The sequence below is a fragment of the Rhipicephalus microplus genome, chromosome 3 (assembly GCF_043290135.1).
Source record: "Rhipicephalus microplus isolate Deutch F79 chromosome 3, USDA_Rmic, whole genome shotgun sequence".
Lineage (NCBI taxonomy): Eukaryota > Metazoa > Arthropoda > Arachnida > Ixodida > Ixodidae > Rhipicephalus > Rhipicephalus microplus.
The window spans coordinates 174,165,575-174,190,690 of NC_134702.1; the positions used below are offsets into that span (position 1 = coordinate 174,165,575).

A 25,116-nucleotide genomic window follows, 5' to 3' on the forward strand; every position below is an offset into this window, starting at 1 on the left:
TGAGTTATGACTACTTAAAGGTTAAGCTAACTTTTTAATTGGTGGAAACAGGCAGTGGAGTCAATTAGGGAATTGGGTCTTTCCTGTGAAGAGCCCACCGCTGCTTTGACACGGGTAAAATTCTTCGGCATAACTGCCATGACCTTGTGCAGTTTGACAGTATGAATGCGCAGTGTGTGAATGAACACCTAACTGAGCAAAAAAGTGAAAGTAGTGCTGTGCTCTTAAAAGGCAACTCCAGCGATTTTTCTAGGCCAATGGATCTCAATAAAATTCACTGTGTACGTTCCTTTGCACATTTCATTCATTTATGCCAAATTACATGCTTGAGAGATGCACTGATTGTTTGCACATGAATTTTAAAGATTGCCTCCAGACGCTCACCTGGCTTGCTAGAATAATATCCTCCGAATAAATGCACAGAAGTATAATCTGGGCATTAAGGCTGGCGTTAACTTTATGCACACACTATTAGATGACTGAAGACGTACGGTACAACGTGGCAATACAGTCTACAACATTAAAATGCTTCGACCGAAGGTTTGGCAACAGTCTCGATTATTTAGGGGATTACTGCCAGCTCAGATTTTCAAGTGCAGCCGCAATGTCCAGAAACTGTTTTGTACAACTCTGAGGCCTTAAGAAAATGTTAACTCTCCTCCATTTTTTCGAAATGGTTGCTCACTAGAAGGGCACAGTGTGCCCTTTCAGTTGACCATCACATTTTCACTGTCTTGTTCCTTTCTGTTGTCTTGTCTTGTCTCCTAGGAGATCTTGGCTCATACCCACATGGGGGATTGGCCACACTATACCTCACAATAGATCATTTTTTACAACGCTTGCTAAAAAAAATAAAGAGAAATTAGATAGGAACAATAATATAGTTCCTTTGAAAAAACGTGAAAAATTTCAGAAGAATGCGATAAACCAGAATATATAAAACAAATTAACAAGAGTGAGGAATGGGGAGAAAGAATTGGATATATCTGGCAGTACCACTAGCAGCGTATCCTTCCGGTTGCCTGAATGAATTTATGTAGCGCTGACAGAATAGCACTGCGGCCCACACCCAACTGACTGGCTCCAAACGATAATAGGGTGGATGTATTGACTGGCAATCCGAGCATACCAATCGGTCTTTCAAGAATTATTCGGCGCAGTGAGGCGAAGTGGTGGCATGTGAGAAGAAAGTGGTGTATTGTTTCCGGTTCATTGCAAATTACACATAGGTTCGTTAATGAAAATCCTGATTTGTTGAGATAAAAATTTAACAGAGGAACTCTACAGCAAAAGCTTGTGAGGGTCACCTCACATTGACGGGAAAGGCATTTTGCAGTGTTCCATGTGAATTGCAAGTGCCGAAATTCTTCAGATTGTAGAAGCGACGTTTCGTTGAGTTTTAAGATTAACAGGCGTTTGAATCGTTCGGCAGTAATAAAAGGAAACTGTGGAGCTACTAGCACCACCGAGAAATTTAAAGATGCCGAAGCGAGCGAATCAGCAATTTCATTTAGTTCAATTCCAGCATGCCCGGGGACCCAAATAAACTGAACTTCTGATAAGCTATGCGGTACGAGAGACCAAAATATCCTGAGAAGAGGAAACTTCTTTGCGGACGTGAGATGTGTACATACAGACAAAGCATCCGAAATAATAATAGCTTTTGATTGCTGATAATTTAGTTTTCGAAGAGCCAATGTAATAGCCAGGAATTCTGCGAGATAAATTGGTATGAAGTCAGGCAATCGGAGCACAAAAGACCAATTAAGCTGATGAGAAAAAATACCTACTCCAGCCTTCTGAAGATTTTGCGTTGCGTCCGTCGAAATTACTACGTATTTAGGAAAATGACTGAGATGGTCTTGAAGGAGGCCCTCCAGAACATGCTTTGGAAGTAACTTGGCGTTTTTCGGAAAAATATCATCGAAAATTAAGTCAACTAGCACAGAGCATTAGGTTTGGGGGGTTAAATGCCGGAGGGAAACGTGAAGATTTGATAACAGAGACTCGACAAAAATGACTTGGGGTCTTTGATAACGAAACCACGGGCGCTGAAAGAAAGAAACTGGATGTTTGATGAAAACTGTCTGTGACCAGAAGAGGGGCGCATCGTAAAGTTTTAAAAATGTTTGCACAGTAAGCTGTCGAAATCTAGCATCAAGTGGAATGATTCTAGCTTCCAAATAAAGCACGCTATTCGCGACACACCTAGGTATGCCTGCATGCCTCATCTTCTTTCTCGTAGAATATCAGTCAACTAGCTAAATTTTCTGTGGTGATGTGCATGCAATAAATATAAAAACAAATGTGATGAATGTAAATGTGGGTCACATTCTTACCAGAGTACAGGTAATCTACTGCGCCCCTATCACTACCGCAGCAACGAGAAAGTTGTGTTGGTAATGGTGTGGTAACTAACTCCATTCCAGAAGTGACCTTAATTTCAAGATGAAAAAATTTCACGAGGAAACCACGCTTGAAAGAAAGGGCGACTTACTAACCAGCATGTAGCCCGCTAAGGAATAATGCTAGAGTATACGGTAACTAGACTGACCTTCACGCAAGTGTACTAACATGCTAATGTAGCCAGCGCTGACAGTGCACCGGTGTTGCTTGCAGCTGGTGCTTATTACCTCCACCTTCACTCAAGCACTGTTGCAAAGTAAAACGCAGTAGGATTTCTCATGCAGGAGCATTCAAAGGTATGAAGCAGCTATTCTATATAAACTATGGCCGCATTAGACGAGACTGCTAAACATGCACAACACTTCACTTCTGTGATGCATTACCTGCACAGAGCACAGTAATGCCTAGTATCATTGAATGACTCTGCTAGTATGTATGTCCTACTTGGGCAACGTAGTATTGCAAGTGTAGTGGAGCATACGCACTAACGTGTATGCGCCTTCCAAAGAGAACGAAAACCACCATGGTCTGATTGCACGAGAACCTGGGCCGCCTTTGCCAGACTTGTCGTACAGCCATTTTTCGTTGCGACTTCTTTGATTCAATAAACGTCATCACATTTGGTGGAGGTGCGGGGTAGGTAGACGGGACAGCCAATGGTGCTGGCTGGGCTGGGATGGGCTGGTTGGCGACTGCGTCAGTAATGTTTTGCAGTGGTCTCTCGGGCAATTTGCGAGAGCGGAGCTCCAGGTCTGTTTGGGGATCTCAGCAGATCTTAGCAACAAATGCTTTTTTTTCAAAGCTTTAGTTTGTGCCGACTTTTAAACACACAGACAAATAGAAAGCTGTTTCAAATGAGGTTCAGCTTTTTTAGCTCTTTTTTTTTCGCTCGCCTGGACCGGATCAGCATATTGTAGTGCATACAACACCTCTCACCACCTACGCTAAATATATCATTTGTTATTTTGGAAGCAACAAACACATGAGTTTACAAACACTGCTGGCACCAATGTTCTTTGCGTAGCTGTACCCGTCACAATAAAACATGCTTTTTCGGCAGTACGCACAAGTGTCACGTGTCATAAAATTGGGGAGTCCACTGTAAGGTAAACTTTCATTTGTTACAATGCAAAGCGATACAGACCACAGCATCGTAGTCTAGTCTAGTATATATATATATATAAAGAGACAAGAAAGGAATCAAAGACATGGGGAATGTTTCGAAGAACTGGTACTGTGCGCGGCAACCGAACATAATCAAACAAGTCGAGCAGGCAATGTAGGCTTAGTTACAACACATTTTCACGTACCTTTGGGGCCGGGCAACTGGTGGGCTGAGTCCACAATCGGTAGTTGACATTCTTCACCACCCCGTCTGGTGCAGACTTCCTTCCTCCAAGGCCACGAAGAATTCGTCTTTCATTTGATCCGGCATCACACAGTCGCGATATGTGCAAGCCAAGAATACGGCTGTGCTGGCACGCGTGCGTTGACCCCGCACACGTTTTCATTTCAGCGTAATATTTACGTGTTTGCACCTAAGTTTACACAGCACGCACGCATTACACAGAACACAAGAGAAGACAACATCCAGCAGCCCTGCTGCACTACGCTGTTGCCCTGTAGCAACAGTCGCACAGCTGACACCCGAGAACACCTCCGACAGCAAGCAAATGTGCAAACGAAGAAAAAAAAAAGGAGTACGAAACAGCGGTGCGGTCAAGTTTTCAGTTACCTCCCGTTGCTATGGTATGATATCAGAGCGTCTTGTGTTGAAGCAGCCAATCTGCCTGCAGGCGTGATTGCTAGCTCTGCACCTACTAGAATCTCAATATAGGCTCCTCATTTCTGCGTGGGAGCGGCCCGCGACGTTGCTCCAAAGGAGTAGCGTTTCTCAGGACCCAATAAAGTTGTCTGTCTGTCTGTCTTGCCCGTACTCCCAGCATCATCGTTGGTGCCATCGGTTTCCCCATCGATGCCGCGTTCCTTGTATTTGTCTTCGCCGCAACGGCGTCGCCTTTTGACAGTGTGCTATCTCTTTTTATCTACCGATTCGTCCCGCATTTCGTCATTTTCTTCTTGAACATCGATATCACTTGCCTTGGCGTCATCGCCAGGCGCTCCAGTTGCCGGCGAGACCGGCTCCATAGCGTTTAGTGCCGCCCTGCGCGTCGTGGAGCTCGGCTGGGCCTGGCGCTTTTCTGTGTAGCACGACGTGCAAAAAAGTGACCATAAAGTGGTGAAAAAAAAAGTCTGCACACCTGGATGTTGGTATTTCCCGATTCCTGATGATGAGGCGGTTCCGTTGAGTCCAAATTTATATGGTTACGCGGTGATTGTCGCTGCAAATCATTCGTAGACACAGGAGCCGACGTGAAGTACGTCTGCACCCTCCGGTGACCAGAGCATCCCCTCTCTTTCCACCATTAATGTGCTTACAATTAATCTATGTGTCACAATATCTAAAAACCAGTCGTCTCCAATAAGTTCAGTCTTGCAACGCGGAGTAAAACATCGCCGTGGTGGGATACTGAGTGCACGTGCGTTAAGCCTCCACGTTTTGTGCTTATGAAGTGCTCCAAAACTATGACCTGTTATTTGTCATAGGCTCCACTATTGGTACTATCCACGGAATTCTCGGTCATTTCATGTCTCCTCTAGACAGGAGCGTTTCTACATTTCATGTTGGTCTTGCTGAGCCTTCGGGGAGCGTGGCCCTAGTCGGATGGTTTACGCTGTCTTTTTTTTTATTACATGTATCTTTGCCTACAAAAAACGGGAATATGGTGGTGGAGCACAGCTGGAAGCATCAGTGTTTACTGTGCGCCCAGGTGAACATGGGCGAGATGAGCGTGGATAGCCAAACCGTGTTCGCGTACCTTTTCTTTGTGTCCAAGGCACGGGAGAGCGATGAGGGACTGGCCAACATGTACAAGCACTCCCTGGACGTGTTTATGGCGTGTGCGCTCACGTGGACCTTCTTGCGCGACGATGTCGTACCGCTTGCGAGCTACGCAGCCGCCTTGCTCGTGCTGTGCGCCGTCGTGACGGCCGAGGTGCTGCGGCTCTCCAACAGACCTCGACCCCCACTTGGCGCGACAGTCATCATGCGTTTCTTCATGTGAAACCTGCTGTTTCGCTTCATTTGTTTCAAGTATACACAAATGATTATTTTTAAATGTCTGTTAGCTCCTGGAAGTTTTGAGAAGCACACGAGATGTGGATCAATTGCTGTCAAGCGTGCATGTGTACATATCTTATTTGACTTCATCTTACTCGATCAAGAACGTTTGAAAGCTGCTCGATGTGCCAAGATGTAATTTCAGCCAGCATAATCATGGTGTAACGAGAGGTACATGTGTATTTAAAACTACAGAAATGAAAAACACGAAAAAGCGGTGTGCACCAGACAGCCTTGATGACAGCAAAACTTAGCTTAAGTTGTGTAGCTACTATTCTTTCACGCTAGCATTAAGTTCTCTGGCATTTGCTGTTCTTACAGTTACGACGCAGCCTAGTTCACTCCTCGCTACGATTGACCTGCCGCTGTACGGCCACATGAACAACTGGAACTATTTCTGCAGAATTTTAGCACCGGGTTTACTTAAGCGGTGTAGTACACACTGGGATAAACCATCAAGAACATTGCACTTTAAAGAGCCCACCTTTATTTGTACTTTGTTGACTAAGGCAAGACATAGCACCAGTCGCACGAACTATCGCATTGTCCCCCTTTTCACCAGTCCAATACATGAAATCAGCCACAATGCACTCGTGAAGTGCACCGTGAAAGCCATATTGCGTTTTGTGCGCCACGTGTAATATTTTCTCTTACGGAGGTAGATAGTGAAGGACCCTGCAGAAGGCACTATAGGAATGAACCTATCACGTTATGTAAAAAATTATTCTTTACAGGTGACTTGGTGCATCCACATTTCGTTGAAAGTGTCATCAGCTCAAATATTCATTCTAGAATATTCTCTGATCAGTGTGCTAGTTGAAAGTACACTAGGTATTCTAGTTTGGCATATGGCATGCAACCATGCTGCATCACACAGCAGAAGAGCTGCTGAATCCTTCAAAAGTAGTATAAGTGTTGAAAGGACCAGGAATTTATAATTAAGATTTGCAACAAATAAGTCTTTGTTTGAGTGTTTTAGTAGAAAAACATGTAATGCAACTTCTGGACAGGAAGCGTTCCACGTTTATGCAAACCACACTTATCCGGTCACGCATGTGACTTCCGGCTCTAGCAATTAATCATATAGTAATAACTTGTGTTTATATCTCATAACCATACTATAATTATGACAAATGCCCCAGTGAAGGACTTCAAAAATTACTGCGTGCTCATCAGATAGCAGAGTCACGATAAGATAAACCGTCCGACTAGGGCCACGCTCCCCGAAGGCACAGTGAGAGGGCACGGCACCTGGATGAAGAACATGGCTAACCCACCGCTACTGCTTTTGCAGGTGTTGCCGTGGCTTTTTAACGCATCAACAAACGACGAATTACTGACTTTCTTCCGGGTGCCTCATGGCAATGATACCGCAGACAGTCCTATCTCCGATCATCGCTTCGCAAGTGTGACGTCACCCCTCGACACCCTTCTTAAGGAGCCTCGCTGCAACCCTCACTTCAGAGGGCACGGCACCTGGATGAAGAACATGGCTAACCTACCGCTACTGCCTTTGCAGGCACGTGCTATGAACAATACAACTATGTATCGAAGCGACAACCGTTTCTAGGTAGTCTTGCCGTGCCCTCGCAAGTTTTGTGACATTTTGCCTGATTGCTGGTCGATGGTTCTTTTGTTACTGATGTAGGGGGACGTTGAAGATGATCCCGGAGCAAAGGTTAACGAGTTGTTAGAAGAAATTATTCAGAATCAGGCTGCATTCGATCGGAAGATGGATGACATAAAAAGTGACATTGTCGCATTGAGCGCGAAGACAGATAGGATACAGAGTCTCGAGGATGCATTCGACGAGATGAACAGCAGGATAGGAAAATTGGAAAGTATAGTACAACAACAGGCTGAAAAGCTGGTTGATTACGAGAACAGAAGTCGGCGCAATAACTTGTTAGTCTTTGGATTAACAGAGACCAAATCTGGCGTAGAAACAGTCAAATTTAACAGAACATATTCTGGACAATATATTTGAAAAAAAAAACTATGGGTGTACAACTTCAAACAGTCGAGCGAATTCATCACCTTGAAAAACCGCAACCAAGGAAATGTAGAGCAGTTATTCTTAAGTTTTACGACGCTCGAGAAAAGGAAACTGTGCTGAAAAAAGGAGGAAAGCTGAAGGGTACTCCTTGGCGTGTTAGCTCTGACTATGCGAAAGAAACCGTAGAAGTACGTAAGAAATTATGGGAAAGCACAGCCGCCGACAGGGCCATGAAAGCAAAGGTGAAGCTTGTTCACGATAAACTTCGCGTAAACAATGATACGTATGTATGGGATCACAGTCGAAATGAGCATTGTCTGCAGTCTACAAGTCTGAAACCCACGGCTGATAAAAAAAAGCAGCATCAATCAGGTCCATTGAGAGACACTTTTTATGGAGCAGGCAAGAGCTCGGGCTCATCTACGCAAATATAGCTATGCCTTTTAAGCTTGAATGCGCGAAGTATTGTGAACAAGACTACACAACTAGAATTTCTGCTCCTTTCACTATGCCCACATGTTGTAATCACAGAAACATGGTTGCAAAAAAATATATCAGATGACTGCATTATTCCTCCCAGCTATAAAATGTTTAGGAAAGACAGAGATACACGTGGTGGAAGCATTGCTATTGTAGTAAAAGATACCGTGTCGGCTGTGATGATTGATTGCGAGGTTCCTGAATCAGTGCGGTGCAGGATTTCTTACTATGGTGTTATTTACATATCGGAGCAGTGTATCACGCACCCTCTGCCTCACCTGAGTTCCTGGAAAAAATTAGCGCCTTTTTGTGTGCCAATGTCAAAGTGGACACCAGAATAATAATGACCGGCAATTTTAACTTTCCCTACGTAGATTGGAAAAACCCATGTTCTCTTGGAATCGATTCATCGGGAGTGGAAAAGTTATTCGAAATTATGTTAACGCATAACCTAAAATAAATTGTGCAAGAAAACACAAGAATAACGACAACAACAGGGTCATTGTTGGATCTGGTGTTTATGTCAGATAAAATAAGTGCATATGCTGTTAATGTTAAAGACGGTATTTCTGACCACAAGATGATTGTTGTTACGGTCGCAGTAGGAGCCTGCAATTGCTCCAAGCCCTACATTCCTGTACGCATTAAGAATTATTCTCGCGCTGATGATGTTTCCATTCAAGATTACCTGGAGGCTGCGCTTGATGACTTTGTAACTGATTTTGATGCTAAAACAGTAGAAGGGTTGTGGCAGCACTTCAGGTTAGTTATACAGCACTGTGTGGACAGCTATATCCCAATGCGCATAAAAAAGACTAAGCACCGGAGCCCCTGGATAACCAAAGATATAATCCACACAAAAAAAAAGAAAAATGAAAAGGCTGCGGAAACAGACAGATAAGTGTGCCCAGGTTTTCGACTTCGAGCAGAGTTAAAGCAAGAACTGACCAGTTCTAAAAAAAGTATTTTGGTGACACACTTAGCCGCTTCCTTAGAATGTCACCGCAAAGGTTTTGGCAATACTTCAGTGACAGGAAGGAAGAGATACAAGAAATTAGAAAAGATAATGAAGTACTAATAAACAAAAAAAGATATTGCAGATCATTTCAATCCCTTCTTTCCATCCATATTCACCGCGACTGATACTGACGTCGACGTAAGTTCGGAATGCACCGCTCATAGCCAAATGGATGATGTTAATATCACGCAGGAGGGCGTATTCGAGCTGCTATTAAATTTAGACTCGAAGAAAGCGAACGGACCAGATGAGATCCCGACCCAGTTTTTTCAAAGATATGCTGAATGGGTGTCTCACTACCTAACACTTATATTTGAAAAATCATTGAAAACACATTCTGTGCCACAAGACTGGCGCAGTGCGGTAGTCATTCTAGTGTTTAAGGGAGGAATCCGAACAACGGTAAGTAATTACTGGCCTATATTACTCACATCCATCTCTTGCAAACTTTTAGAATACATAATAGCTAAGTATATAATTTGTTACCTTGGAAATAAGTCTTTACTTTACCCCCACCACCATAGATTCAGATCAGGCTTCTCCATTATCACACAACTCGTACAGACGATTCCCGATTTCGCTAAGGCAATTGATACCTCAATGAGGCAATCTGATACCTAAGGCAATCTGCTACCGACAAGGTAGCAGATTGATGTAATAGCTATAAATTTTGCCAAAGCCTTCGATAAGGTGCCACACAATAAGCTAATTTACAAGCTGGAAACAGTCGGACTTAATGCCACTGTTAAAAAGTGGATCAAGGCATATCTAACTGATCGCAAGCAGCAGGTAAAATTGGATGAGCATGTCTCTGACTCACTGTCAGTGCTTTCAGGAGTCTCGCAGGAATCTGTTCTGGAACCACTCTTGTTTTTGGTGTATATTAATGATATCTCTGCTCTTATGGAGCCAGGTGTGCACCTTAAACTATTTGCATATTACTGTTTATTTTATTCCACTGTACGAAACAAAGAGGATAAAGTTAACATTAACATATCTTTACAGGCCTTGAGCAAATGGTGTGAAAAATGGATATGGAAATTATTCGAAATCGACATACACACATAATACAACAAAAAAGAGCCGTCTTTTATCTTCATACACCATCGGGGACAAGTGTTTGATAAATACTACTCAATTTAAATATCTCGGATTAACGATCACGGAAAATTTATGTTGGAACATACACATTAACAATGTGTGTTCAAAGGCATATGGAAGGTTATGTTTTCTACGAAAAAAAACTAGAAGGTGCAACAGCTGATGTGAAACTTGCTGCTTATAAAACCTTTATAAGGCCTGTTCTTGGGTACGTGTTGGTGGTATGGAGCCGTCATCAATATTATAGAAAAAAATAGAAAAAATTCAAAAATGCGCAGTGCGATTTATATGCTCCCAGTATCGAAGGACGGAATCAGTTACAGAAATGCTCCATTCTTCCGGCCTCCATTCGTTAGAAACGCGCAGACAGAAAAATCGTCTGAAATTATTATTTCAAATTCTAAATGGCCAAATAAATATTAGCAAGGAAGTATACTTACTGCCACCAGGTAAAAAGAGCTCAAGAAGCAACCACGACAGGGCCATTCAAACGTACAGCACTCGTACGGATAAATTCAAATACTCCTTTTTTCCTAATACAATGGAAATGTGGAATGAATTGCCGGTAAGTGTTGTTGGCCAGAACGATTTGTCGAAGTTTGAACAGACCTTGGATGATTATCTGTACAATCATAGCGTTTGATCTTGATCCATCCTGTATTTGTGTATTTGCTAATAATGTTCTTTTTGCTATAATGTTTTGTTATGTTACCCTCTCTGTAAGGACTCTCGTATGAGAGTTGACAGTATTGCTAAATAAATGAATAAATAAATAAATAATAAAAATTTACTTATACTTCTGGCTACGATTGACCTACATCTTTATGGGGCAAGCTGCTTGTTCATGGATTATTTCCCAGAGGCCACGTTACACACCACTGTTGCGGCTGTCCGTTGTTTCTACAGTACAAATTAAAGAAAACGCGTTCTTCCCAGAACCTACCTCGCGCATTTTACTTTCAAATATTCTATTATTGAGCCACGCTTGTATACTTTTTATTTATTGACGGTCTTAGACAATGTAAAGCAAAACTAGTCACCAGAAAAAGGAGCACTCAAGTTACTTGACAACCTACAAAAAGCGATCAGTCCCGCCTGGACTGATGTCGGCCTAAAATTATTTCAAGGCTCATAGAGGCTATCCTTTGGAGCCATTCAGGTACACACTCCTAAACATTCATATTTTGAATGGAGGCTGACATATTTTTTTGAAAGTAAATACGCACTGTCTTAGCTTCCGGGTCACAAAAGTAGCCAGCCATCCTAGCCCGCCATATACAGCGGAGGTCGTTCAGCATTATTAAATGGGACCCCATTTTCGTTTTTTTTTATTGCCAAGTATCTAATCCCATCTGGATCTAAAGGAAACTTTTTTTTTACTGTTTGTTCTAGGATGTCCCACAAGTACCCCCTTCCTAGTAGTGTGCTCTTCCCAGTTGCTGATCAGACAGTGTGAACCTCATGGTACAAAGACACCCTTTTCTCCCATGAAACTCCTTAGTGACAGCGTCCCAGTGTGTTGCAGATCAGGCAGTGTGAACCTCATGGTACGAAGAAGCCCTTCCATGAAAATATTTACTCACAGCATCCCAGTGTGTAGCTTGAAATAAAAAGGTTTTACAAACGCCGGCACCAAAATGTTTTTGACGCTCTTCTGTACATTCTCTCCTGGTCTCCGCTGTGTAAGGCTCAATATAATGGCACAGGAAAACGAAATAACAGACTGCTTTATACAATTCTTTTCTTCTAACAAAATTTAGACAGGCGAAGCGAAACTGAACCAATAAAGAGTCATTATCTAGAACTTCTTCCATATAGTCATGCAATGTACCCGGCATGCTCTTTTCAGCAGAGGAAACGATTTCCGGACTGAGCCATGCATCCCCTTGAAAGCGCATTGAAGAACTACCGAGAGATCTCACACATTACAGGAATTGCATTCATGCGAGGCATGCAGTCACTCAGTTGTTGCTTATGTCGCACTTAGCTTACGAAGTAGATGAATGTTTTTATGTGCCATGAGTAGTTAGTTGTGCGCAACGTGGCTAGCTTATTACGTTGGCTATGTAGGAAGTTGGTGGAATTAAAGAGAGTGTTAGCCCCGATCGTTCTCCGGCATGGTCTAGTCACATAACAAATACAATCACGGCCGACCCCATCCGATGCACCCACCAAGATTGTGCAAGATTTAGCGTTTATACATGTGTGATTGTCAATTAAAAATCAATTATTGTGTATACATGAGGCACCATAACAACATGTATATATTCTATATGCGTGTCTTCACTAGAAAAGGCTTATATAAGTAATTCTAAGGACCGTAGCATTTATCACGTAGCGCTGATCATGGAATGCTTGCACGAAAAGGCAAGCATTTCCAATGCTTTGCTAAGATGACAAGGTGGTGGCACCTGCCCGTCACCTTGCGTTCTATACCTTATCACCTCAGAGACGGGTACTCACGTCACGCGCTTTGTTTTCCAGAATAACTGCCAGATATCGCTCATGTCTCATGCGTGACATGACTTGATGTGCTCGTTCGCATACGCTGCACGTTCAAGGCACTAAAACAAGCTAATTAAAGATTGAAAACAAGTAAAAGCTATTGTATATCGTGAGATAGTGTGCATAAATGCTAATTGCGGAAATAAACAATCGTCAAAATGCTAAAAAAGCGCTGCTGGCCTAGCATGCAGCTCGCAGCAGTTAGAGTACATGAAATGCAAATGCTAAAGAGGGCCCACCAAAATACCCACGTAAAGTTAACGTGCGAAGGTGCATTGTCTTCAAACAGGCTGACATCACACTCACACACGTGTACCTCGTGACAGAAATAGGCGAAATCGCCCACAACGAACACATGTGCGAGAAACATACGCAGGTTTCGAGACCTCAAGATAGCCTCGACATGGAAGTGTCTGCGAATTTTCGGTGAGTTAAACACCCACGGTTTATGGGGAAGCACTGAAGCGACGCACAAACACAAGTTAATCGTTCTTGCGGAATGGCGCACCACGAACCGAAGTCCGAGCCGGAAGTGCTCACCGTGGCTGTCTCGCATTCATAAAGCCTTACAAACTATTACCTGACCAATACACGTGCAAAAAATGCATTCAAAAAAAAAGTTAAAGGTGTGGCTGACGGTTCGCAAACTACTTGGTAGACACCTCCCCTCTCCCCCCCCAAAAAAAAACCTCCCCTTCATGCAGTGGCAATGTGGAGCAATAAATAATGGGGAGCCTACATGACGGTCACGTAGGCTCCCTAGTAGGTAAGATATTTGGTTGGCGTGCATGTGGTCCCAAGTTCAATTCCAGAGCTGTGTGTGCTTTGCATGTTAATTTTGCAGGTGTAGATGGACGTGATACTATGCTTCTAATTACCTCTAGCCATAAGATTCACCGCGAAATCAGCTAGAATGCTCACGAAAGTTTAAAAAACATTTTTTTTTTTTACATCAGGACCAGGCCGCCTATTGATGTGTCCCGCGTAACTGCAGGCTGGACCTAGCCCCAAGAAATTTGACCTAGAATCCCGCATATTTTGAGGGCCAATAAGAATAGGGCCGCTTCCTCTGGAACACTGCTAGGGAGCCGTGTAACGAACTTACCATAATTTGATCGAATTTCCTGCCTGCTGGTGTGTATTATAGCCAGAATTTGACCAAGAGTGTGGAATTATGTTTTTCGACCATGATGTCAATGCTCTATAACACCAATATTTATTTATTTATTTATTTGAGAATACCTCACAGGCCCCGTAAGAGGCATAGGGTGGGGGGGATATACAGTACAATTCAATACATTGTAAAGGAAGATTTTCACAGTGTACAATTACAGGGCAGTAGAATAAAATGACATAGAATAAAATAACAAGTAGAAAAGAGATTAACAGATAACTATACGGGCAAAAAAATTATTTACGCACAACATAGTAAGTATTGCGTAGGAGTAATATAATACAAAGTACAGGCACAATAAAAGTTATAACAACCACCATACAATTATGTCATTATAAAAAAAAACAAAGAAATGTATGACAGTGGTATGAACATACAGACACCATCAGTTTGAAAAGCGCCCTTACAATAGCTTATCAAAAAGAAGGTTTACTAATAAAAATCAAGGATACTAAGCCAAGTGTGTGGAAATAGTTTGTTCAATTGAAGACAAAAAGCATCATGGTCTCCAAGTGAAGCAATGTTGTCTGGTAAGCTGTTCCAGAGATGAACAGCGCGAGGTAGCGGGAAAAAATTGAATGATTGCGTCGCACCATATAGGCGGGCATAACTGAGAGTGTTGTGCAATCTTTGCGATGTATAGACTTGATTATTCAAACAGGGTAGTGATAAGTTGTCAGAGTGAATGACCTTATGGAACAATGACAGCAATAAAATATTACGGCGGGTACTTAACGACGGTAACGATAGTGTACTTTTTATTTGCGTGTTACTGGACAGGTTACTATAGTTGTGAGCAATGAAACGGCTTGCCCTATTCTGAATAATTTCTAATGCGTCGATAAGGTATTTCTGATGTGGTGACCAAATCGGAGACGCATACTCAAGCTGCGGTCGCACAAAAGTTAGATACACAAGTTTTCGCAAAGGGGAGGGTGGACTGCGCATGTTTCGACGCAAGAATCCTAATGATTTGGATGCACTGGCACATACGCAAGTTATGTGCTTTGACCATGATAGATTAGGTGTAAGGTGCATGCCTAGATACTTATAGGTTGCAGTCGGCGATATGACATTACTGTTGATGTGATAAGAAAACCATGAATTAACAGGTTTGCGGGTGAACGACATAATTTGACACTTTGACACATTTAGTGTCATGAGCCATGTGTTACAGCACTGGTTTACTATTTCTAGGTCTCGTTGAAGCGTGATATGATCATCAATGTTGATTATTGGGCGGTAAATTATGCAGTCATCGGCAAATATTCGTATGCGAGAGGTGATATTATTAGGCAGATCATTTTTGTAGATTAAAAACAACAGAGGCCCAAGGACGCTACCCTGCGGCACACCAGAAGAAACGATAGCTTTAGAGGAATCGATTTCATTAACAGAAGTGAATTCTTCTCGACTGGATAGAAAGTTACATAGCCATGACAATATAGAGGAGTACAATTTTAGAGCTGAAAATTTTGATATGAGGCGGCAATGTGCAACGCGATCAAACGCTTTCGAGAAGTCAAGGAATAAGCAGTCTGTTTGTAAGAAGTGATTCATGTTAAGGTGGAAATCTGTTGTAAATTCGAGTGATTGTGTCTCACAACAAAGTCCTTTTCTGAAATCGCGTTGATTCGAAAAAAAGTTGTTCGACTCGAGATCTTTGTAAGCATGCGAAGCAATGACGTGTTCCAGCAGTTTGCAGCAAATGCAGGTAAGCGAGATTGGCCTGTGATTTTCAAATGCATTTTTATTTCCATTTTTGTAGATAGGCACTACCTTTGCTATTCTCTAGAAAGAAGGAAGGACACCGGACGATGAGGACTGCCTGAAGATGTGAAACAGGATGATGCTTGATATAGATATGGTGTTTTTTTAGTATCTTAGAATTTATTTCATTAATCCCACACGATGAAGATAATTTAAGATTCTTTATTTGTGAAGCAATGCCCTCGATCGTAATGTCTATTGGTGCCATGTAATTATAATCGAAATCATGTGCAAGCGGTACCGCTGAGCTATCCTCACTTGTGAATACGGACGTGGAAAAAGAATTGAAAGCCGCAGAGCACTCACTCTCAGAAAGGGCAACTGCGTTGTCATTGGGCATTATGATTTGTGAAATTCCTTGATTTGGGCTCAATGTTTTCCACAACTTTGTTGGATTGTTCTTGAGTAATTGTGGCAGATTATTTGAAAAGTATTTATCCTTTGCTGTGAGCACTGCGGAGCAGTATGATTTAAGGTAGGCCTTGTAATCAGTTCATGATGATGATGTACCTACGCGTTTGGCGTGCTTATACATCCGCTTCTTTCTATTTTCCATACAACTAAAGGTTTTAGTGAACCAAGGATTAGATGTACAGTTTGTTAAGAGGTTTATTGGTGGACACTTCGCGATGATTCACGACAGCGACAGTCAATGTGGGGACCGACTCTCTGCACGAGCTGTTCTTCTTCTTATGAAAAGGGAGACCCACTAGAAGGCGCTGGAGAGGACGACCCACTGTTCAAAGGCTTTACCACAACTACCCCGGGTATGAAAAGGGAGCCGCCTGGCGACCTAACAGCTGGTTAGAATGGGCGGGTCATGGTAGGCCTTGAGGCGCTCCACATTAACAATATCGCGTCCTCGATGGCGCAAGTCCGAAGATGGTTCGATGGATTCAATCAAGTAGTTGACTGGGGAAGTGCGTTTGACGACACGGTAGGGGCCTTCGTATTTGGGCAATAGTTTTGAAGATAGGCCAGTTGCAGTGGTAGGGATCGAGAGCCAGACGAGCGCCCCAAGGAGAAACGTGGGCGCAGTAGTGCTGGCATCAGCGCGAATGCTTTTTTGCCGCTCTTGATCATGCGCAGTGAAGGTCTTTGCAAGCTCTCGACACTCTTCAGCAGGCTTGGCTGTAGCAGAAATAGGTGCCCACTCAGACGAATCTGGCCTGTACGGAAGTATCGTGTCGATTGTGTGTAACGGGTGCCTTCCATATAATAAAAAGAAAGGTAGTGCTCTGAGGGGCGGTATTATATGCGTAGGTGACGAAGGGTAGAATGGAATCCCAATTTGTGTGATCGGCGGCGACGTACTTGGAGAGCATGTCGCCGAGCGTACGGTTGAAGCGTTCGGTGAGGCCATTTGTCTGCGGGTGGTAAGCAGCAGTTTTGCGGTGAACAACGTTGCACTCTTTGAGAATGGCTTCAACGACTTCAGACAGGAAGACACAGCCTCGGTCACTGAGCAGTTCCTGGGGTGGACCGTGTCGCAGAATGAACCGTTGGAGCAGAAAGGAGGCCACATCGCTCGCTGTAGCCACTGGAAGAGCGGCCGTTTCGGTGTATCGCGTGAGGTGGTCCACAGCGACAATGACCCAGCGGTTACCAGCCGACGTTAGTGGAAGTGGCCCATACAAATCGATGCCAACCCGCCCAAAGGGCCTGGCAGGGCAAGGTAGAGGTTGCAGACCTACCGGCGACAGGTGCGGTGAAGCTTTGCGGCGCTGACAATCTATGCAGGAGCGAACGAATTTCTGCACATAGCGGTACATGCCGCGTCAAAAGTACCGTTGGCGAATACGGTGGTAAGTCTTCGATACCCCGGAGTGCGCACATTGCGGATCGGAATGAAAGAATTCGCATATGTCAGAGCGCAGACTGCGAGGTATGACTAGTAGCCACTGGCGGCCGTCACCGTTGTAATTGCGCCTGTGTAGGAGGTCGTCGCGAAGGGCGAAATGGTGGGCTTGACGACGCAACGCGCGAGTGGATGGAGTAGATGGATCAGTCAGCAAGTCTATCAGTGAGGCAATCCATTGATCCTTGCGCTGTTCAGTAGCAATGGTATGAATGCTAATCGAAGAAATGGCAAGGTTAGACGCTGAGTTGTTGGCATTGTCGTCAGGCAAGGGAGAGCGCGACAGGGCGTCGGCGTCAGCATGTTGCCTTCCATTTCTGTACAGCACGCGGATGTCATAGTCTTGCAGGTGAAGTGCCCACCGGGCGAGACGGCCTGAGGGATCCTTCAATGACGACAACCAGCATAGTGCGTGATGGTCGGTGACGACATCAAATGGGCGACCATACAAATAAGGTTGGAACTTTGCAAGGGCCCAGACGATTGCCAAACATTCTTTCTCGGTGACTGTGTAATTAGTCTCGGCTTTAGTAAGCGCACGGCTTGCATACGCCACGACATATTCCGGGAACCCTGGTTTGCGCTGCGCAAAGACAGCGCCGAGGCCGACACTACTGGCATCCGTGTGTACCTCTGTAGGGGCCGTAGGGTCGTAGTGGCGGAGTATGGGAGGCGACGTCAACAAACGACGAAGTGTTGTGAAAGCGTCGTCGCACTGTGATGACCGCGAATGGAGAGGCCCGTTACTTCCGAGAAGCTTCGTCAGCGGCGATATGATAGTCGCGAAGTTTCGAATGAAGTGCCGAAAGTAGGAACACAGTCCTACGAAACTGCGCAGTTCCTTGACTGATGTCAGCTTGGGGAACTCGGTCACGGCCCGAAGCTTGGCTGGATCAGGGAGAATTCCGTCCTTGGAGACGACGTAGCCGAGTATTGTCAGCTGCCAAGCTGCAAATCAGCACTTCTTTAGGTTCAGTTGCAGACTGGCGTCGCTCAGACACGTTAAAACATGCCGAAGGCGTTGAAGATGCGTCGAGAAGTCCGGAGCGAAAACGACGACGTCATCGAGGTAGCACAGGCACGTGTGCCATTTCAGGTCGCGCAGAACAGTATCCATCATGCGCTCAAAGGTGTCAAGCGCACTGCACAGCCCAAACGGCATGACGTTGAATTGCTACAAGCCGTCGGGGGTGACAAAAGCGGTCTTCGGTCGAGCGTCCTCAGCCATAGGTACTTGCCAGTACCCTGAGCGCAAATCGAGGGATGAAAAGAATTCTGCTCCTTGCAGGCTGTCAATCGCGTCATCTACCCGCGGTAGTGGGTACACGTCCTTACGAGTGATCTTGTTGAGGCACCGGCAGTCCACACAGAACCGCACAGAACCGTCCTTCTTTGTGACGAGAATGACAGGAGATGCCCAGGGGCTGCTAGAGGGGCGAATAACATCGCGGCGAAGCATGTCGTCGACTTGCTCGTTGATTACACGGCGTTCTGTGGGAGATACGCGGTATGGACGTTGTCGCACCAGTGGCTCTGCGCCTGTGTCGATGCGATGCGTAACGGTGGATGTGCGGCCGAGAGAAGGTTGAGCGAGATTGAAAGAAGAGCGGAATTCTTACAACAGGCCCAAAAGCTGGGATCGCTGGCCCGGCGTAAGGTTGTCGGGTATGGAGCGACCGAATACATCATCGGATGATGAAGCAGATGTCCAAACAGCACTAGTCGTACAGGAACTTGAGCAGTGCATGTCATCGGGTTGATCCATAACTTGCGCATCTTCGATGGGTTCCACGCTGCCTAGACAATCCCTTCGCATCAACGTAACGCTGTATGGAGATGAGTTTACAACAAAAATAGTGGTGCTGCCGTGAGTGAGTTGCACGGTCGCGAAAGGAACCAGCAAGACTTTTCTTATGAAAACATGATGAGATGGCGAGAGGAGTGCAGCGGTGTCAGAAAGGCTTGCGCAGTAGAGCGACACCGCCACGGACAAGTATGCAGGCACTTGAGTGTCGTCTCTGACGAGTAACTTGCTTGCAGCAGATGGACTGTCGGCCGGCGTCAAAGAAGAAAATTGCGTGAGTTCTATTTCTGCTGGTGCGCAATGAATGACAGCGTCGTGGCGGGAGAGAAAATCCCATCCTAGGATAACGTCGTGAGAGCACGAAGATATGATGAATTCGACCGCATACATCACGTCCTGAATCATAAGGCGGGCTGTGCACATCGCTGTAGGGTGAATGCTTTGGGCGCTGGCTGTACAGAGGGAGAGCCCGCAAAGCGGTGTGGTCACTTTGTGCAGTAATTGGCTAAGTTTTGCGTCCATCATGGATACGGCGGCTCAAGTATCTACAAGGGCAGATGCACGAACGCCATCCACAAGCACGTCTATCACGTTTGACGGGCTTTCGCAGTAGTTCGACAGTGTCGCAGCCCTTGCCTCGTGGAGTGCGACGACTAGTTTTCCTGGTTGCCCTCGAGTGGACGTGGCCGCATCGGCGACAGTGAGCGACGTCGTGGAGATGGTGAACGGCGGGTAGATGGAACGGGGCGGGACGACGGTGACATAGGCGGCGGTTGGTCATAAGAGCGGCTTGATTGGCTGGGAAAGTTGGAGGCGCCCTGCAGTTGCTGCACACAATTGCAATAGCGTGCTAAATGACCGACGCTACCACAAGCAAAGCAGATGGGGCGATTGTCAGCAGTGCGCCATCGGTTCGCGGGTCCCATCCATATCGCAGAACGCGATGGGCGAGCCGGCTGCTGATATGAGTGCATCGTAGGGGGCACTCAGGGCACGTGGGTGACGCCGGCGTATGTAGGCGAGACAGTTTCTCCAAAGGTCTTGGGCCTCGCGACGGTTTGGGTGTAATTTAGGGGAACAGCGACAGAAATCGGTGGGGGCGGCCTGGCGACAACTTGGGCGTAGCTGAGTGGCGCAGATGCAGGAGGCGGCTGGTGGTATTCAGGGACGACCTCCGCGATTTCCTGCTGAATGGCTCGGCGTAGCGGAGGTAGAAGTGTACTTGATGGCTGTTGAGCATGTTTACGGAAGCAAAAGCCAGTAAGGAGACCTGGCGGGCAACTTCCTCACGCACGAACGACTTGATTTCGGCAAGCAAGGTTGCGTGGTCAGGAACTGCTGACAAGGCCGAGAGATCAGCATCACGTGGTGACGGTCGAAGGGTCATCAAGCGCTGCCGTTGCAGCTCGTCGTAACTTTGGCATAACGTAATGACCTCTGCAACAGTGCGGGGGTTCTTTGCCAGGAGCATGGTGAAGGCATCGTCGGCGATGCCTTTTAGAACATGCGTGATTTTGTCAGCTTCTGACATGTTCAGGTCAACTTTCTTGCACAAGTCAAGGATGTCCTCGATATAACTTGTGAAGGACTCGCCGGTCTGCTGGGCTCGTTCACATAAACGCTGTTCAGCTTGCAGCTTACGAACGGCCGGACGGTTGAACACGTCGATGACTGCGGTTTTAAAAGCGGACCAAGTCGGGAAATCAGATGCGTGGTTGTTGTGCCACATGCCGGCCACACCCGCGAGGTAGAAAAACAGGTTGCCGAGTTTACCTGCCTCGTCCCAATGATTGGGGACACTGACGCGTTCGTACATGGCCAGCCAGTCCTCGACGTCGGTGCCATTTGCGCTGGTGAAGACAGGAGGGTCGCGGATGCGGGAGACACCGGGACATGGCGTCGGCATAGGAGGAAGCGTTTGCTGGGCAGCGTCTTGGAGCATGGTTGCAGGCACGGTACGGGATCGAAGCTCCAAGGGCATCGAATTCGGACCGAAGGTGTTTGAAGGGCACAGCACTCTCCACCAAATTGTTAAGAGGTTTTTGGCGGACATTTCGCGATGATTCACAACAGCGACAGTCAATGTGGGGACCGACTCTCTGCACGAGCTGTCTTCTTCTTATGAAAAGGGAGACCCACTAGAAGGTGCTGGAGAGGACGACCCACTGTTCAAAGGCTTTACCACAAGTTACCTATCTTAATGTGAGGAATGTGTATATTTATTAATGTGGACATCTTTTCCCTACACATCAGTCAATTTTCTTCAACTGACCTAGTGTGAAAAGATAACAGCATTTCATGCTCCCAAAAGCTATCTAGTTCAGTATTTGTTGCGACGTAATTACCTTTATTGTAATTACGAATGAGTTTCGATGACATATCAGTAACGGGAGACGGTATACTTGAAATGACTTGAAGTAAACTATGATCGCTGAAACCATCTACATGTTTTATATCTATAATATATCTCGCATCATAGGCTGTCTTTTTGGCGCCTTTGGTATAGTGTCTTCGAATAAGTGTTATGAGTGCTCATACACCAGTAAGGTCTTTTTTTTAGAGATAACAATCTGAGATATATTTATCAAAAACTGCCTAGGAAGTGTTGGCGGGGGAAGGGAGGTCAAAGCCTTCTTTTACGTAATTCGTGCCTCTAATCAATAAATAATGAAATTGTGTATGAATGACACTGTTCTCAAATGCGAGTAAGTAGAGGTCAGCATAAACGTGAATCCTGATAAGGCTGAGAGTAGAATTAAAAATGAGTATTTATGACTATAGGTCGACAAAGAAAAGTGGCACTCTCTGAGTCTCACTCGCACTCCAAGTATCTAAAATTTTCCTGAGCTAAACTCATTCTGACTCACTTCGACAAAATTTTTTTTCAACCAGGCTCACTCGGAGTCAAACTTACAAAAATATTACTCCCGCAGATTCACTCAGACTCGCCGCTCGATCTGAGTCTGTGAGTTGGCTCAAGTGGGTTCGTTGACCTATGGTGAGTATGCATGTGTTCGATCAGGTGACCTTCTATGGAAAAGGAGTGAGTAGCAGTGAATATAGGAAAAGGGCCACTCCGCTTCGTTGGTGCGTGTGTGCCCAATGAGGTGGCCTTTTATTGAAAAGTATACATTGCTGTGGACACACGAGGGACCCTTTCCTCCATGAGTATACATGACTCTAATGAGTTCGCATTTCACTGAACATGATGCATTGCAGTGAACACAGGAAAATGGACCCACTCCTATGTACAGACAGATGTGTCTCATGAGGATCTCTTCCAAAAAGTACTCATTACAGTATAAACAGAAACAGGGCCGCTATCAAATGTGCAGGCGCATGTCTTACGAGGAGGCTTTCTACACAAAGGACGCAAGAAAATGGATGCTCTCATGTGTGTTTTCGCATGTGTCTTGTGAGGTGCTTTTTGTCCATAAAAGATGCATCGCAGTGGACACAGGAAAATGGACGCTCTCCTGTGTGCTTTCGCATGTGTCTTACGAGAAAGCTTTTCTCTCCAAAATACGCATTGCAGTGAACACAGGAAAATGGATACTCTCCTGTGTGCTTTCGCACGTGTCTTACAAGATGGCTTTTCTGCACAAAGGACGCATTGCATTGGACACAGGAAAATGGTCGCTATCCAGTGTGCTTGAGGATGTGCTTCGAAAGGGAACTTCTGTACACAAAAGAAGCATTGCAGTGGATACAGGAAAATGGACGCTCTCCAGTGTGCTTGCGGATATGCCTCGTGAGGTAATCTTTTTGTACAAAAGAAGCACTGCAGTGGATACAGGAAAATGGATGTTCTCCAGTGTGCTTGCGGACATGCCTCATGAGAGAACTTTTCCAGGAAAAAGAAGCATTGCAGTGGACACAGAAAAATGGACGCTCTCCTGTGTGTGTGCGGATGTGTTTTTTGAGGGAGCTGTTATGTACAAATGAAGCATTGCAGTGGACACAGGAAAATGGACGCTCACCTGTGTGAGTGCGAATGTGCTCAGTGAGGTGGCCTTTCTGGGAAAAGCAAGCATTGCAGTGGGCACAGGAAAATGGCCTCTCTCCTGTGTGAATGCGCAAGTGCTCATTGAGGCGCATTTTTATAGAAAAAGATGCATTGCAGAAGGTGCAGGAGAAGGGCTGATCTCCTGTGTGGGTGCACAAGTGAGCCCCAAGCTTGGACTTGTACATGAATGCAGCTGGACAAAAGCGGCACTGGAAGGGGGGCTCGCCCATGTGTTTCCGAAGGTGCCTGTCCATAGTTGATTTGTCCATGGTCACATAGGTACACTGCTGGCAGGAATGAAGTCTGCTTCGTACAGATGCCAGTGAAGAAGACTGCTCCAAGGAGACACAGGATAAGGAGCCTGAAAAGCCATTGAGAGCCCACAAAGACATTGCAAATTGTGTGTCACACACTACATGGAACTGCACTACAGTAGCAGGCAATACACATGGGCAGCTGTGCATGCAAAATATATTGATGTTCACCTCATCTCACTAAGGCTACTATTATGGCAGCACTACAGTAGCAGGCAATACACATGGGCAGCTGTGCATGCAAAATATATTGATGTTCACCTCATCTCACTAAGGCTACTATTATGGCAATAGGGCACCATCACAGCAAATGTTACCATAATTCCCATCTGACTACGGATAAATTGTGGTGTCGCGAATGGGATATACAAATTAACCACAAAAAAAACAACTTATGTACACATTAGCAATAAAAAAATGTTCTCAAATTTCAATACATCAACGGGAGCAATTCACTCAGTGAAACAACATATTTTAAATACTTAGGGGTGACAATTACAAACAACTTAACTTGGCACCGTCATATTGAATCAGTTTGTTCTGAGTCATTTAAAAAACTTTGTTATCTTCGAGCGAAGTTGCAGAAAACATTGAAACACGTTAAGCTGCTTGCATACCAAACATATATTAGACCTAGATTGTAGTATGCCTCCTTGGTTTGAAGCACTCACCAAAAACACTTAGTTACCAAATTATAACGCATTCAGAGACGTGCAGTACGGTTTGTGTGCTCTAGATATAGAAGGCGGGATTTAATAACTGACATGCTCAATTTATGCAATTTAGAACCACTGAAAATTCGAAGACAAAAGCAAAAGCTTAAAACGTTATATCGTATAATGCAAGGGATATTAAAAATACCTAAAGACAAGTACTTACGCCTTCCCGTAAACATAGCGCTAGATTGAATCAGGATGCCCCATTAAACCTTTCAATGCTCGCATAGGCATCTTTATGTGTTCATTTTTTCCGAATGCTTTAGAACAATGGAATCGTTTACCCCATCAAGTTGTTAACAGTACCGATGTGCAATCTTTTGACAGAGAAATCAATGCTTATTTTGGTCATAATTGAATTGAACTACTGCCAATTTTGGTTTCTTGTGTGCAGTGCTATTTGAGTGCCAGTTGTTTTGGTTTTCTGTTTGTACGTACTATTGTACTCTCTCCCTGTTATAACCTTCAAGCGAGGGTTGACAGTATTATTAAATAAATCGTAGTGAAGAGGAATGCCCACTACTACAGCGAAATCAACACGTTGGTGCGAGGCACGAGCTAAGACTGCCTGGTTGCTGCTGCGACGCTGCTCGTACACCCGGCCAGCTCTTGCTGCTTCTGTACCGACGCTGATACCGCTTTTGACCTTCCATTTACATTATGTTTTGGTGGAGAGTGCTGCGGTCTTCCCCAGTCCTGGAACTGCGTAGCCGAAAGCTGCCATCCGTCAAGCCTGACGACGCTGTCTTCACACCCCCACCAACTTCACCACGCAGGAGCTGTCCTG

General features: G+C 45.1%; 1 protein-coding gene across 2 annotated transcripts in view; it reads right to left on the minus strand.

Annotated features, from left to right (window-relative positions):
• Window positions 1-25,116, minus strand: part of LOC142802720 (uncharacterized) — a 97,211-nt gene that overhangs the window by 9,501 nt on the left and 62,594 nt on the right. The window contains exon 5 of one of the 2 annotated variants that reach the window (XM_075887736.1): window positions 13,903-23,660. The exons of the other annotated variant lie outside the window; for it this stretch is intronic. Within the exon in view, the coding sequence (XP_075743851.1) occupies window positions 22,933-23,660 (728 nt within the window). The 3' untranslated portion in view covers window positions 13,903-22,932. Of the gene's footprint in view, window positions 1-13,902; window positions 23,661-25,116 lie in introns of those variants that run through there. 2 annotated transcript variants of the gene reach the window in all.